Genomic DNA, 16,109 nt, shown 5'->3' with positions numbered 1-16,109 from the left:
AAAACCTGATATGTATGCATCGTTAAGGTGATGAGTCAGGCTGCTGTTTGTTATGTTACAAAATGAAGGAAATCAAGCGCTTTGACTTCTAACTGGGATATGGTTCTCAAGCATTAGATGGTAAGAAATTTCATTTTTTCATCGTCCTACATTAATCAAATGAAGCAAATGAAGTTGCTATGTGGAGGCTTCAATGTTCCAAATTCAAGAATATCCTTTTGTTTATGGTATTTGTTGTTCTTTTGTGATGCTCTTGTAAGACTTACAATATTTTTTAAAATTTTAGTATCTCCTCTTCATACCACATGTTAAGCCAGTGTAATTCATTTCTACTTTCAACATTTTTCAGGAGAGTGTGTCTATTTACGGTGGGACGTCAAATGTTGTTTATGTTGTGAATGATACCAAAGTTGTTGAAATAGTTCAACATTCACAAGAAGGGAATCTTCTGCATCTGATGCTGGGTGCTAGAGATGTTGGAGGTGCGGTTGTCGCTATTGAAGATGTTGGCCTCAATCCACCTATTGCTGCTTCTGTGTTGGTAAATATTTTGAGACTTTAGATTTCTGCCTGTGCTTTTTTGTTATTATGTGCTAAATGTTCGGTTATTTTTTTTTTTAAATATTTTATCTGTTTTCTGAATGGCTTAAACAATTTTCAATTGTTTATTTCTTCTTTAGTTAGGCTTAAAGTATACAGCAATGGGTGGTCTGTTGTTTTGATCTATGCATGTGATCTGATGATATGAAAAGGTTTTTTTGTAGGCCATATTGATGCTACCTTTATGCCATGCCAAATGCTCCTCTATATGATTCAATCTGCCTCACTGAAAAGGAAAAACATTCAACATAAATTTGTACATTGGTTGCTATCCTTGTCAAAAGAATACGATCGACAATCGACGTCGATGTGTGTGTGTGTGTAATATGTTACAAACACATGCAAACTATTATCTTTTCATTTTTTTTTTCCTCTAGGTCCAAACATGAAGATATGGACTCCAGTGGTTGTTTATTAGATATCAGCTTTTTGGGTTGCCAGAGTCAGTCATATATCAAGCCCTGTTTGGTGATCCAAATTCACTTCGGTGGACGCATTAAAGTTTATAGACTCAACGAAGTATATTTTTTTGGTTAAGAAAGGCAAATAAATAATCAATTTGCTGGTTTTTGGTCATGCTGAACACATATACAACATTGGATTGGTTCAGGAATTTTACTATTCTCCATATTGTGTGTGTGTGTGGTATATATTGAAAGACAGAAAAGAGAGACTCAACCAGTTTCATTTTGCAATTGGTTCTATTACACCTTCATATTTCAGTCAATGTGTCTGCAATCTACCTCGTGGACATGATTTTTATGTTCTAAAGACATTAGGAATTTATAAAAAATCCATGATGTAGACAAGATTTTGTAAGATTTAAAAATCAATGATCCAATTCTTTCTTGCTTTTAAAACTCATGTTACATGAGTAAAAACACGATTTACATGTTTTTAAACATGTAGATTTCATCTGCATAATTATTTAAAACGAGATGTTTTCAAAAGCTCAAATATGTTAGAAGAACATATCAGTTTTCCCCTAAGCGGAGCGGATACATATATATATATATATATATATATATATATATATATATATATATATATATATATATATGCAAAATAGCATAAAAAAATCAAGATTAAAGAAACATTTAAATAAACATGTGATATACATAAAAAAGTTACATGTTAGCGAACAATAACTTTAAAAAGAGGATGAAAACTGAGTTAGAAAAAATTAAATCAAGTAAGCAGTTTTGATCTAAAAAGTTCCCAAATGTGTCCAAGTACCCATTTTGGGTACGGGTATGGTGACACGGGTACGTGGACCTTGCTGATGTACCCATGTTAATTAGGTTTTCCCACGGTTGATCGGAAGGAATTGTAAGATGGTTTCTGTTCAATTGTTTTTTTCAGTCAGTAGAAGCTTATCATTTCATGCTTTAAAAGTATAGCATGAAGAATATACCTAAGTTTGTTGATGCATCTAGGTTTCCCTTGAATAACTTTGTATATGAATGAAGGAAAAAACATTCACATAAGATTTGATGTTGCCAAAAAAACTAATGAAGTTGGATATGGTTAATCGTCTATTAATTTTTGCTGTTGTTACATAGGCTTAAGTTCATCTTTATTGAGGGTATTTCATTTTTCTTATGTCATTAATCGTACCTGAAGTTAGTAACAACCTAGTTTTACTTGACAAAAGGTTTTTTTTTTTTTTAATTAATGATGCAAAACTTGGTTGTCTTTTAACAATGTAAAAGGTTGGGTGAGTTCTTCATTATAGCTAGCTTTTTAAATATGTTTTTGAAAATTTCCTTTTAAAAAAATCTTAGCCCCAGAATGGGACTTCTTTATAACACATTTCTCATGCATGTGCATGTATACCGATTGCCTAGTCTTCACCCGAAAAATCAAAATTTCAAAAAACTAAGATAAACCTTCTAGAGAAATTTCTGAGAATGATGTATGTGACCATGGCTTTTCAGGTAAAGTAAGGAAGCCATGGATCTCCTTTTGTAGATTTCATTAGAGAGAGTGGCAGATTCACTTGCTCTTGACAGGTGTTCCTTGGCATATAGAGAAAAACAACTTTAATCTGGACAAGTTCATGATTGACTGATATCTCTCAAAGATGGTCCAAGTGATATATGCATGTTCAGAATGGACATGTCCATTATGTACGTGTTATGTGTGATCTAGATGTGTATAAGATACACATATGGCATTCAAGAATTTTCTGAATTTATTGGATGCTCAACCTTTCCCATATGCAAATTTCAAATGAAGTTTAATAATTTTACAGACCGAATCTTCAGTTTGTGTATTTTTTTTTCTTTACTGCAGTTAATCTGGGCCTTTTCTGGCTCATTCTACTATTGATTGGTGGCACTTCAATATATTATAGATTCTAAGCAGATGTTGGTTTCTTTTGCCAAAACTAATATCCTGCTTCTGACAATGCAAGTTCTTAGGTAAAAAAGAATGGATATCTGGGCACAATTGATGGAATTAAAAGATGGTGATAATTGTCTTGTGGGTGATTATATTTTGACGAGGCTGCTGATAATAAAATGTAATTTTCTTCTTATACGTAGGTTCTTGTGGCAGATGTTGAATGGATTAAGATACTTTTGCCGGATAAGATAAGACTTATGGTTGTTATTTTCCTTGTGATTTCATTTCATGATTTATTTATTTGTCAACTTCCTGTCCTTATTGAAGGTTTCCTCCTGCTGTCAGGTGGGGACCAGCAAAACAGTCGATATTGTAGCTGGGATTCATGATGGACATATATTTGGCTCTTCACAGGTAAATTATAGATTCTTTTTAATCTTTTTTTATGTCTATCATGATCATACCTTGGCTGATGGTTAGGTAGGAATTGGTCTCTCGGCTTTGAAAATTTTTACTTGAATGTGACAGCTAGATGCTTCGCTTACTCTAATGCTTGTTACCTTTGTTTGTTGGTTTTGCTTTTCCTTTTCATTTCAAAGTATACCTTCATGAACATCCGTGTGCATTTTGAAGAGGAGCTGCTTGAGCTTCTAAATAAAGATGACTATTTGCGGTCTGCAACTGATGTAATTGAGGAACCGTCTTTCTTGGTCAAGGCTCTAAAGCTGGGTATGACAACACTCTATGTAAGTTGTATTTCTAAAATGGACTTCTAACAGAATCATAATTCTTCTCCATATAAGTATTATTGCTTATAGAGTGTGAAGATAATCTTGTCTTAGTTGTTCAGGTTACTGCTAGACAACGTTCTGGTCATGAACTCTTGAGTCAAACAATTCAAGTGGAGGTTTATGCACCATTAACTGTTCATCCAAGTGAAATTTTCCTTGTACCTGGGGCATCTTATGTGGTATGTTATAGAAGAAAGTTGCTGCACTTGTGCGTTTTTTTTTTTTTTTTTTTATAATTTGAAGATATTTAGTTCAGCAATTCAAATCGTTGCTATAAACTCTCGATAGAAAACATTGCTGTCAAACATTGGGCAGCTCATACCCTCCTTTTTGTTTTGAGTTAATAACATCTGCAGTTGGTGGGAACTGGGAAGGTAATGGTGCCAATATTTGATCAATTTCTGGATCTTTATGATATTGCTTTCCAGTGATGGTTGCTATATGTTTTTTTTGGGCTCACAACATATTAGAGTATTTCAAAGTCGGTGGCAAGATGGGCATCCAGAGCCTGACATCTAATCTTCATCTATGTTCTTTGACAGCTTTCAGTGAGTGGGGGTCCAATGAGTGGAACTATTGTTGAGTATTCTAGCACAAATAAGTCTAGTGCAATTGTTGACGAAGCCTCTGGGAAGCTTTCTGCAATCTCTCCTGGAGACAGTGTAAGCTGTGTGAACAGTGGCTAGTGATTGTTTTATGTTTTTGTCTATTTACTTAATTTTTTGAGAACTCTTTCTCTAGGTCTATTGATTTCCTTAAGGTCATTTAAATACAGAGTGAATGCAGCATGAAATTTCTCTTTATATTGTCATAGAGTAACACATGGCCATTGCCTGCATCTCCCTTGTTTTCTTGAAATAGATTATACATGCTAAGGCTTATGATAGTGTCGGTACTCTGATTTGTGAAACATCTACAAATGTGAAAGTGGGAATCCCATCCTCAATGAGTATATATCTTCAAGGTAATCAACTTGGGGTTGGATGCAAGACACCGGCATTCCCTACTTCACCGGAGGTAAAGCTATTCTTTCATTTGGTTTCCTGTTCAGTTATGTTTGTTGTCCTGCTAAATCTTCCATACGTGCAGGGGGACTTGCTTTCTTTCTATGAGGTCTGTAAGAATTACAGGTGGACCATTGAAGATGAGCAGGTTAATAGACTTATAAATTGACTTGCATCTGTTCCATGTTATTTCATTCTAATAGAGGATAATGTGTAACTTTTATATTATAGCTGTTTTTTATCTTTGTTTACCTTTTTTATTTTTTCATGCTCTTGGAAATTGTCAAGCTGTTACAGCTTTATTTTATTTTTTCCCAGGTCCTGACCTTCCTACCGACTACATCTGAAGTAAATAGCCAAGAATATTTTTCTTCCAGCGGAAATCAACTGAAAACTCTTGCTGGCTTCGGCACGAAGAACTCAGAATTCATCAGTATATTGCATGGAAGGTTTCACTCTTTTTTACTTTACGTTCAATTTTTTCGACTTTGTCGTGCATTATTAATATTGCTAAACAGTAAACTACATGAACTCTTATTCTGAAATGTTTATCTTTTTATGAGCGAGTCTGTTATCAGTACATGAAATGTCAAATGGCATTTTAAAACATTCCATAATTTTTTCCGATGGTACTTGTCCTTTGTTCATAACCTGCCCTATTAGTTGTGTACTTCATTTAAAGGTATGTATTTGTTGTACATCTTTTTATCATCACCTAACTCCCTTACAAGCAATATATAGTTTGTAGATATGTATAAGCCAGAGGAATCTTGATATTTTGCATGGCAATCCAATTTTTAGGACACAAGATGTCATTTTTTCTTCAATTAAGGTTACTCCATACTTCGAACGTAAAAAATTTCTCCAATATAACTATCTGACCAGCAGTTTCTATCTTGCCCTGAATGGATCTGCTGCCATTGCAGTTGCTAGACACCTTTTTCTTCTGGACTTTTGCCCCAAGCAGACCCTGTAGTTCTGATCACTCATTTTTATCTGACTCCTGGCTTCTGCCACTGGCTTTTGGATATAAATGTTTAAGTATGTTTTGCTTTGATTTCTTTATTTCTTTTTAGCTTATAAGATTACATTTGTGCAATGCCAGGTCTGCAGGAAAAACGGGCATTTCTGTTTCATTCTCTTGTGAATTTGCTTCTTCCAGTAGTGTGCAACACACTGTTTTCTATAATGTCTCTGAAGAAATAATAGTTGTCCCTGATCCTCCTCTGTCACTTGGCATTCCTGCAACGTGGATTCTTCCTCCCTTTTATACAACAAAAAATGTTCTGCCTGTGTCATCGCAAGTTTATCCATACCACAGGCAGAAAGGGAATATTATTTACTCTGTGATGAAAGTTTGTGGTGACAAAGTGCACCAAAATCCGTTCAAAATTGATGGAACAAAAGTGAAGACATTTCATAGCAACTCTATTGGCTGCATTCAGGCTACTGATGGAACAACTGGAAGAACTGAAATTGCTTCATGTGTGAAGGTGGCTGAGGTACCTCTTTGAAAGGATATCTGGTTCCTACAGCATTAGATATTCTGGAAAATAAACTTCTATGAAGAAGCGTGTTTAACATTTGTGTGTTTTACTTAAATGCTCTGGTGTTGTTAATTACTGTGATACTTGCAGAGCTTAAGACCTTTCTCGCATCATCATGCTTTCTTTCTTTTGTCCAGGGGTTGGTTGCACTCTGTATGATTTGTGCGTAGTTGCTTCTTCTATGCGTGCATATATCCTATCTGTTATACATTTCTGGTGTGTGCGAGTGCATGCATGTATAGCAAGTTCCTTCTATGTACACAAACTTGTAGCTATTGGACAGAGGCCCATGTGAATAATCATTAAAATGAAATGAGCATCTAGTCGATTGCGGTGCATGTATTTTCTCCTGCCTTCGATAATGCATTTGCATAGGAACATGCCTTTTGCATGGATTCTCTCACCAGGGATGAAGTTGGATGTGTCTTTTTTTCTGGAAGGGATCTCCATGTAGGTTTTATATTGAATGTGATTATGACTAACTCTGCCTTTGGAATGATTTATATGATAAAAACTTTTATATGGTAAGAATTTTTAGCCGGCAGGATCTTTTCACCAATGTCATTTTTTCATGGTTGTGGTTGTGGTCCGCACCATAGAGCATTTTTTTTTTACGAGGCTGTTCTGCTTGTTCTTGCTCCTTGCAGACAACAAATGCGAGTTCTTTGTTTGATATGTGAACAATGGTGCTTCGGCTCTCAGACCTAGAAAATTATGATATTTCATTGTTCTAAATTTTCTGCTTAAATTTGACCAAAACTATATTTTTTTCCAATAAGGTAACTTCTAAGATGCACTACTACTTGTTTCAGGTGGCTCAAGTTAGAATAGATATCGAGAAACTTCCCTTGCGTGTCATATATCTGGATCTTGGTGCATACTTGAATCTTGGTGTTAGTTACCATGATAATCTAGGTATGAGCTTTTCAGTTGTATGGTTGTGGCTATGGTTATTGTAGTAAGCTTTTTATGGTAAATTTTCCTTTCTTGTTATGATCTCTTCAGTTGTATGGTTATGGCTATGGTTATTGTGATATGCTTTTACTGGTAAGTTTGTTGTGATATTCTTTTACTGGTAAGTTTTCTTATGATATCTTTCTTAAAACGTTTCTTTCTCTTCTTTGGCTTGTGTATGTGTGTGGTTGTTAACACAAACACAAATTTTGTTTTTTACAGGATATCCATTCTTTGAAGCTGAGGGTGTTGTCTCTTTGACTGTCAGCACCAATCACCCTGAGATTGTGTCCGTTTTAGCATTGGATTCTGAAAATGGCATGCATTCTTTCAATGGGACGGTGCTTATCAAGGTTAATCAGCTTTGAGTTTGAGTAAAATTTCTGAGAAAATCATAATTTCTGTTAATGAGAAGACTTTTAAGCTTTACACTTGATATGATGTTCTCCAGTTTTTGGTTTCTTTCTGAATTTTGTTAAAATTTTTGTCGTATATTTTTCAAGGGTCTTCGTCTTGGTACAGCACTTCTACGTTTATCCACCACCAGTGTCCAACGAAAGTCTGACTTTATCCTGGTATCACTGCAATTGATCTTTCTTTTTGTGCTATTCAAGAATGGCTTGTAAGTGGTTCTATCTGATGCATTTTGGTTTTGTTTTTCAGGTGTCAGTAGGTGCCAATATAAGTCCTCATAAACCAATTCTCCACGTAGGAGACAGAGTGAACTTCAGTGTCACTGGAGAAGGTGATCCTGCAACCATAGATTCTCAGGATGACTATTATGTTTGTTGGTAGATCCATCTGATTACAGTTGAACTGAGTTTACCTATACGAACCCATTTAAGACCATGTGATTTTGCACAGGGATGAGTGATGCAAAATCAGGCAGGTGGTTTAGTGCCAATGTTAGCGTTATTTCCATAAACAAGGATTCTGGAAAGGCTATTGCACTTGGTGAAGGTACAACACAAGGTATTTGAATAATCTGTTGATGGAGCAACAAATTTTTGCTGTTTTCATCGCTTTCTGCATTTTTTTTCTATTGCTTCCGACTGTTACAGAGGGATGAATTTGGTAATCCCTAATCTATGTAAACAACTTACAGATGTTGGAGTCCTTGTAACAAATATTATGGTTTCATCTGTCCTAATATCCTTTTTTTGTCCCACTTTCGGCCAGTCTTTTTCAAAGGTTCCAGCCACGATCTGCAAACAACTGTTACAGTGATGAGAGATTCAGTTGTACTTCATGCTCCATCAAATGCCTTGACAAATGTGCACTTTCCTTCTGAAGGCTATAAGTTCCTGATAGAACTCAGGTTTTACATTTTCATATGAACAAGTTGCTATTTCCTTTTAGTTTGCATATATTAGCTAACTTAGCCCATCTACTTGCTGGAAATTCTTCATAAACATGTGTTTAATGGGAAGAATCATATGAACTGAATCTATGTTGAGGAAATCATATTTATATGTAGCAATGTTTTTCATTAGTCCTTTTCTTTTGGATGGAAAACTTGCCATTTTTTTTTTATGTTACTTAAGCTGTATGCAGCTTATAGTTTCTTTATATTTTATATTTGGGACATCTATCTTGGAAAATGTTGTAAACATGTTCAACTGCTCGAATTAAGGTTAGTTTATAACGTAGGATGAAAACTGTCACTTTCTTGCCTTTTGTCTTTTTTTTTTGGAAAAAAACTGGAAAAGATGATAATTCCCAAAGAAAGGAAAAAACCAACAAAAGTTGGAAGAGTTCTTTAAATGATTATATAGTGTACTACTTATAGAAATGAACAATAATATGAAGTAACCGAGAAATCATGAATTTCATAAAATAACAAAGTAACAGACCACCATATAAACAATTGTAGTAAATAAACAAATATATGTGAACTTATTTATTGCAGTCATTTAGTGGAACTATGGGAGGATCACGGTTATGCTCCAAAAGATGTGCTTGTTTTCAGAGACATGCAAAGCTGTTGCTACATACATCTAGTGACTTGGTAGTAAACTACACGGAGTTTTGTTTATCAAATAAATTGCCTTTGAATTTTGCCCCTTTGTCACACAGACACTTCTGGAAGAGCACTATTGCTATGCGTGCAGGTAAAGGACACGTTGATTCACTTTTTATATTTTTTTAGTATATTTTAATATTATTCGTATAGTAATCTATGTTTATAAATATAAACAATGAAAATGTTTTTGTTTATTTACTTGAAACCTTATTGTTCCTGTTATATATATATATATATATATATATATATATATATATATATATATATATATATATAGACACAATACACACACCACTCCCCTGTCCTAGCACCCAATTTTTAAAAAAAAAATGCTTTGTGCCGGTCTCTGCACCTGCACCCGGGGTTGCATCTGGACCTGCACCAATATGGCATAGATTTGCCCTTGTCTAAAAGGATGTCAAAACAACCTTATTAGAAAATGCTACACTTTAGTGAACTCAGAAATAACTTATATGAGAAGGTTATTAGTTATGAAAAAATTATCAAATGTCAGAGATTGTTTTCATTTGGTCTTATCGTATAAACAAGACCAAAAGGACAAAGATATATATGGTTTCCTTGAGGATCTGTAAAGGGTTTGGGAATCTGAATCAAAACTCAGTATCATCTAAACAAATTTGGGTCCTTAACTGAATTCACTCATAAGTATATTTATTAAATGTATCTTTTTTCAGAAAACTGTGCTTTCTTGGCATTTTGAAGGTTTCTTTTTTGAGAAGGTTTTATTGGAAAAGGATGTCATCAATGGAATTTCCTAATTGTGAATCCTACATTTTTGTCTGGCACAAGCTAATAACAATCAATCGGAGTGAACATAAGTTCGCAGTTACCACAGGCTGTTTTGCTAATTATATTAATGTTTTCAGTATGCATGGTTTATTGGTTGAACTAGAGGGAATTGTGAACTTCCTGATATTGTATTTTCATACTTAATAAGGCAACATTCGACGTTTATATTTAGTTAAAATGTTACGAATTAAGTTAACTTCATTCTAATATTACTTCCCCAACTTTATTTCTATTGAAGTGGTTACTATGCCAAGAAAGTTGAAGACTTTTCAGAAGATATAGATCTGCCTTATGATTGTGGTGTTGATCCTCCATTTGTTGGGTACAAAACTTCTGCTCCCTCTTTGTGTTGTTTGTCATCTTTTCTTTTCTTTTTCCTGTTCTCTCCATTTTTTCTTTAAAAACCATTTTGTTCCCGTCCCTTTTTGTCTTTTCTGTACAGATATGTCACGCCATGGAAGGATGCTGATGCTGCTAAGTATTACTGCCTCTTTTTCCCATATTCACCAGAGCATTTGTCACATGCTTTACCTATCATTGGGACAAACAAATTTGTGGTGAAAAGGGGCCTCGGTGATAGGCCCATGTTTGTATCCATTTCTGTTACACTGCGAGGTGCCTATCCTATGTCTGGTTCAGTCCGTCTTCCTTTTCATAGTGGCTTTTCTGTCCTTGGAATTCATAAGGTACAGTTGTTCTTTTATTTTCATTCAGTTGGTTAGGGTGCATAAAGTTAAATTCTTAGTGTGAATAGGTTTTTCGACTGTTATGAGTTGATCAAAATCCTGCTTATGATTTGACGGACGTATTGTTTGCAACCATTGACCTTTTTTTCATTAATCTGCTGAATTGGCTGCCAACGCCTTTTGGCTCTTCCTTTAATAAGGGCTAACTATTTGCTAGAGTTATAAAGGACTAGCTTTACTTTATCGTTCTTTTTTCTTTCATGTCCTCCTATTGCACTGTAAGTCTGAAGACTATGAACGGTACTGGTTAATTAGATGTTTTGTTCCTGCAGCTGCATCTTACGCGAAATGCAAACAAGAGTATAATAACTGTTTTGGGCAACACAGGTGAAACTTCATATATTTAGTTTAAGATCGTGGCTGTTATACTTGTCATTAATAAGCAGTAAAATTGTCTTCTCCTAAAATGGCAGATGTTAAGGTTAGTTGGCATGCCTATGGTCTTCTGACAGTCGCCCGTCTTCATGCTGAAGATTTTGTAGTAGGAGGAAGGGCTGAATATGAGGTAAGAATGGATGTGATTGCCAGCATCTAACTGTGGTAGCCCCTTGTTTTAATTTTTTGAGCATGTGCTGTCCAACAATTTTTATCTGTTATTTCAGGTTAAAGTTGTCCAGGACAAAAGTTTCAAGGACAAATTGATCTTCAATCTGCCTCAGATCGGTATGCTTGAAATCTCTAACTAATTAAGAAACTGATTGCAAAGAGAGCTGTATATGGCCTTGATAGTGACTGCCTGTTGCATTGTAGCCTTCCTCTGTGTGGACAATAGTCATTGCTAGGCTGCTATCCTGCTAGCATTGACAATCTAAAGATATAAAAACAAACAGAACATTAAGTCTCAAATTTCATGTGGAGGAGTTGGGTTTACCAAGGTCTTTTTTGGGAATGTCAGTAGATCTAAGTAAGGGTTGATATGAGGACCGTGGTCCACATGTACTTGGTAAAAAGTGGCTTGAGAGATTGGAGATCCAGGAAAAATTCCCACGTTTTTAAATGCAAGTTTTCAAAACAATAAAAAAATGGTATGTTTCTTGGAAAGCCCAATGCTATGGGACCTTAACTTTTAATGTTTATTCATCTGGCTGCAACATGGGACATTTAGCAGGAAGGCCTAGTGTGCTTGATAGTTCAATTTTATTCACGTTTTCCTCCTAAAAGTCGTACGGAAGTGTGAATAGAATTCTCAAATGCAACAACGGTACTAGGGAAATTGGTTTCATCATACAAAAGATTGTGGCTTGGTTCTGTAACGCCTGTAATAGTTGTAGCACACTTTCATCTATAAATGGAGTTGGCAGTCCCCCAGGTATAGGATACGTTGCTGGTTATGATGTACCCTTAGAATTGCATCTGGGGTCTTGTTCAACTCAAAAATACCGAACAGTTAGGGAACTATAGTGCACAGCAATGTAGAACTGTGCAGTATACAAACCACTAAACTATTGTGAACTGACACCTTAAATAGCAGTAGTGAAGGATTGAAGATTTATTTTTTGATATTGTAACAACGGGCATGTATTGACTGTTTCATCTGTTCCATAAAATAGCCTGATCGCAAGACGTGCTTAACTGGAACATCATTTTTGTTTGGTTAGCACATCAAAAGCAAGGGAACAGGTCTTCCGTGTACAAGTGCTTGTGGTATTTGTCTATGCCCCAAAAGTATAAATATAGGTTATGCTCTAGAAGTTGAAAGATGACATACTTTGGGTCGAGTTGTGCAGTTGTAAAGTCCAGTTATAGTTTTTTTATGGAAGACTATGATCGTTTCACGTTTAATTGGCATAATCACAAATATACCTGTCATACAATGACAGGTAAATCTGATTTAGTAGCTTGTGTACCATTTAATTGCATTGCATGCAACTTTTCTGCCGACTTGTTGAGCATGTGAATACCAAAGCTTGCCTGCCCAGGCATATCACCTAACTCCTTGTCATCAAATTGTTTTTTTGTTGTGTTTCAGGCCAGGTTTCTGAGGTTGAAGTATCATATGAAACGGATGAAACCCCTAAGAATTCAGCAGCGAGTGAATCGTCCAACCTTCTCATTAATTCTCTCGTCTGTGTTTTCGTCCTTGTGGCAACGGTAGTCCTCTTCTGGAGGTGCTTCAACAAGCGGCAGAGATCAGGACAACGACGTAGTCTTTCCACCTCGTCCCACTTGGATCCAAAGACACCTATGCGCACGCAGGATGTGCCTGCAAATGGTGCCTTGACACCCGTTCGATCTGCTCCCCGCACGCCTCAATCATACACAGAATACCTTAGGAGGACAATTGATGAGACACCCTATGTAAGGCGGCATGGTCGGTTGGTTGACCCTTCATATAGTTACTGACGTGTTCCGGCATTGTAGCATCGTTGTATGGAAATTTCTGTTGTATCATCACTCATCAGTGGATTTTTCCATGAGGGATTGAAGTCTGCGGTTCCATGATTTCTACAGGCATCCGTCTCCGTCTCTCTCTCCCTCCCTCTTTCTCTCTCTCTCTCTCTCTCTCTCTCTATATATATATATATATATATATATATATATATATATAGACACGAGCACACACACACCCCAAACCCACCCCCTCGGTTTCTTTTTCGTGCTGCTTTATTTTCTTCTTGGATTCCCTTTTAATATCCTTATTGCAAGGTTCGAACTAGAGCCTCTCCCGCCTTCATTTGTTGCGAAATTTAAGAAAAATTCGTGGGTGCTCATAAACTCACCTCCTCCCTCACCCTTTTCTTTTGTTTTTCTGTTCTTTGGGTGACTAGTCTCTGTTCAGGAACTGGGTGTATGTGGTTGTGTTGAGGAGCAGAAAAAAAGAAAAATAAAAGGCAAACTGTGCCTGAAAAAATCGAATGTTGATACATGTTTAGGTCTGAAACTGTAACAAATCATTGGTTTAGTTTGATAGTTTAGGAATGTTGAGCCTGGAATGATGTTTTCAAGAATAATGGAATGGGAAATTTGCTCTCATTTATTTTTGCTCACTGTGTGATTGGATTGGATAAAGATTTTTGAAAATATTTTTCTTAGTCTGATAGCATGGGATGAGTTGATGGAAATGGTCCTTTTCTTTATATTTTTTGTCATGTAAGCTTCAATTCCACCAACGGTGGTTCTCTCTCCAAACCCAACAGCAATTTTTTTGGTTCCAGGGTTTAGCGTCTCACTACAATCATCTTTCCTGTAAATTTTCCAACAGTCATTTTTCTACTTTTCATTTAATAAATAGGGTTCAAATTTATAATTTTAAAATTTTATTTCTTCATTTACAATAAATTTTCATTTAATAAATTTGATTATTTTTTGTTCTCATTTTTGTAACTTTTACTGAAGATGGTGCTTGGTTAAGCCATGAACCGTTTTCAGCACCAGTTCCCATGCGCAAAGACGAGACTGGAAAGTGCTGCCAATGCATGATTCGATCATTGAGTTTTAAGTTCTACTGTTGATGTGCGCATATTTTTGTTTACTTCTACAAATGTTTTTTTTTTTCGTTTCACGATGTTTGATCACTTCCTCGTCCCACGGTCCGTAATCGTTCAACAATTTCTACAAAGACCCTCGTGTAAGTATGATTTTATACGATTAAATAGTAACGAAAGCGTTGTCAACAGAGATTCTTGAAAAGAATTTTCAGAACTTTTTTGACTCAAAAAGCTAGATGCAAGTCCCTAACATGAATTCAACAACAAACATATTCAAGCCAAGGCTCTTTGTGGGGCTGAAGGAGTGGATTGTGAAACTTGGTTGCTGCGGTGGAGCCAGAAAATTCTGGTTAAAGGGGACTGGTTATAAGATTTTTAATTTTTGAAAGACACCAATATGTAAATGAATAAAATTTCCCTGAGATATCAAATATAAGATGAGATTCTTTGTGGGTCTGTGTGGACAGTTGCCCACATGGTGCCCACATCTGCCTCAGACCCTGTCGGTTGGTGCATGGAATGTTTGGGAGTTTCATCAGAGAAGCAAGCTACAACACAAAAAGCGTCATACACTGCGGTAGAGCTGCATGTAGGCAGTTGCCACACAAACCACAAGAAAATTCTTTATTTTCACATTCAATTTTTTGCTTATATAGTAGTGATTCTAAGAATGAGAGTGTTCTTTAATTTGTGCGCCTCATCCTATGGTAGAGCCGCATGTAGGCAGTTGCCCACACCAGCTACATGAAAATTCTCTATTTTCACATTCAATTTTTTGCTCATTTACATTTAGTAGTGCTTTTAAAGATGTGTGTTTTTTGATTTCTGCTCCTCATCCTATGGTAGAGCCGCATGTAGGCAGTTGCCCACACCAGCTACATGAAAATTCTCTATTTTCACGTTCAATTTTTTGCTCATCTACATATAGTAGTGCTTCTAAAGATGTGTGTGTTTTTCAATTAGTGCTCCTCATCCTATGGTAGAGCTGCATGTGGGCAGTTGCCCACACCATCTACATGAAAATTCTCCATTTTCACATTCAATTTTTGCTCATTAATATATAAAGATGTGTGTTTTTTTCAATTAGCGCTCCCCATCCTATGGTAGAGCCGAATGTACGCAGCTGCCCACATTAGCCACATGAAAATTCTCTATTTTCACATTCAATCTTTTGCTCATTTATATGTAGTAGTGCTTCTAAAGAGGTGTATGTTTTTCAATTGGTGCTCCTCATCCTATGGTAGAGCCGCATGTAGGCAGCCGCCCACACAAGCCACGTGAAAATTCTCTATCTTAACGTTCAATTTTTTGCTCATTTGTATATAGAAGTACTTCTAAAGATGTGTGTTCTTTAATTAGTGCTCCTCATCTTAAATTTCCTTGCTCCGCCACTGGTACACCGTCGTATTGGACTGAAGCCTTGGGAGAAGGGTCCGTCGCAGCGACAGCAACTGCATTTGCCAAAAGTTGTCAACGGGTTTCAAGGATGTTTTGCCAATGAAATGCACCCAAACATCTCCTTATTATTAAGAAATCCTATATTTAGTTACACTAACAATTTGATTGCGTATATGAGATGAACACCAAAACTAGATGAGCATCACATGCTCGCTCTTGTTGTTACTTATTACAAAAGAACAATTTGATTTTGGAGTGAAGAAAGAACAAAAGTACTTGTTTTAATCTTTTTTTTGGCAAAAAGTAAATGTTCTAAAATTTCTTATACGATAAAGATGATTCTCCTTTATGAAAATAGTAAGTTGTATGAGATTTAAACATTTCTTTGAACTAAAATTCCCATGTTGCCTATTATATTGGCATTCCATAATATAATACCATGGATTTCATACTGTATCTATG

The 16,109-nt window shown here is 35.8% G+C and overlaps 1 protein-coding gene across 2 annotated transcripts in view; it reads left to right on the top strand.

Annotated features, from left to right (window-relative positions):
- Positions 1 to 13,273, top strand: part of LOC116251361 (nuclear pore complex protein GP210) — a 41,243-nt gene extending 27,970 nt beyond the window's left edge. For both annotated transcript variants that reach the window (XM_031625575.2, XM_031625577.2), the window contains exons 15-36: positions 350 to 541; positions 3,147 to 3,206; positions 3,292 to 3,360; positions 3,546 to 3,692; positions 3,797 to 3,916; positions 4,280 to 4,399; positions 4,599 to 4,754; positions 4,827 to 4,889; positions 5,060 to 5,190; positions 5,847 to 6,243; positions 7,101 to 7,203; positions 7,465 to 7,595; positions 7,746 to 7,817; positions 7,906 to 7,987; positions 8,107 to 8,214; positions 8,422 to 8,560; positions 10,314 to 10,397; positions 10,518 to 10,761; positions 11,094 to 11,148; positions 11,235 to 11,326; positions 11,424 to 11,484; positions 12,791 to 13,273. In XM_031625575.2, the coding sequence (XP_031481435.1) occupies positions 350 to 541; positions 3,147 to 3,206; positions 3,292 to 3,360; positions 3,546 to 3,692; positions 3,797 to 3,916; positions 4,280 to 4,399; positions 4,599 to 4,754; positions 4,827 to 4,889; positions 5,060 to 5,190; positions 5,847 to 6,243; positions 7,101 to 7,203; positions 7,465 to 7,595; positions 7,746 to 7,817; positions 7,906 to 7,987; positions 8,107 to 8,214; positions 8,422 to 8,560; positions 10,314 to 10,397; positions 10,518 to 10,761; positions 11,094 to 11,148; positions 11,235 to 11,326; positions 11,424 to 11,484; positions 12,791 to 13,164 (3,000 nt within the window). In that variant the 3' untranslated portion in view covers positions 13,165 to 13,273. The remainder of the gene's footprint in view (positions 1 to 349; positions 542 to 3,146; positions 3,207 to 3,291; positions 3,361 to 3,545; positions 3,693 to 3,796; positions 3,917 to 4,279; positions 4,400 to 4,598; positions 4,755 to 4,826; positions 4,890 to 5,059; positions 5,191 to 5,846; positions 6,244 to 7,100; positions 7,204 to 7,464; positions 7,596 to 7,745; positions 7,818 to 7,905; positions 7,988 to 8,106; positions 8,215 to 8,421; positions 8,561 to 10,313; positions 10,398 to 10,517; positions 10,762 to 11,093; positions 11,149 to 11,234; positions 11,327 to 11,423; positions 11,485 to 12,790) is intronic.
- Positions 13,274 to 16,109: the final 2,836 nt, after the last annotated feature.

This window comes from Nymphaea colorata, chromosome 3 (assembly GCF_008831285.2).
Source record: "Nymphaea colorata isolate Beijing-Zhang1983 chromosome 3, ASM883128v2, whole genome shotgun sequence".
Lineage (NCBI taxonomy): Eukaryota > Viridiplantae > Streptophyta > Magnoliopsida > Nymphaeales > Nymphaeaceae > Nymphaea > Nymphaea colorata.
This window is presented reverse-complemented; position numbering and strand designations above follow the sequence as displayed.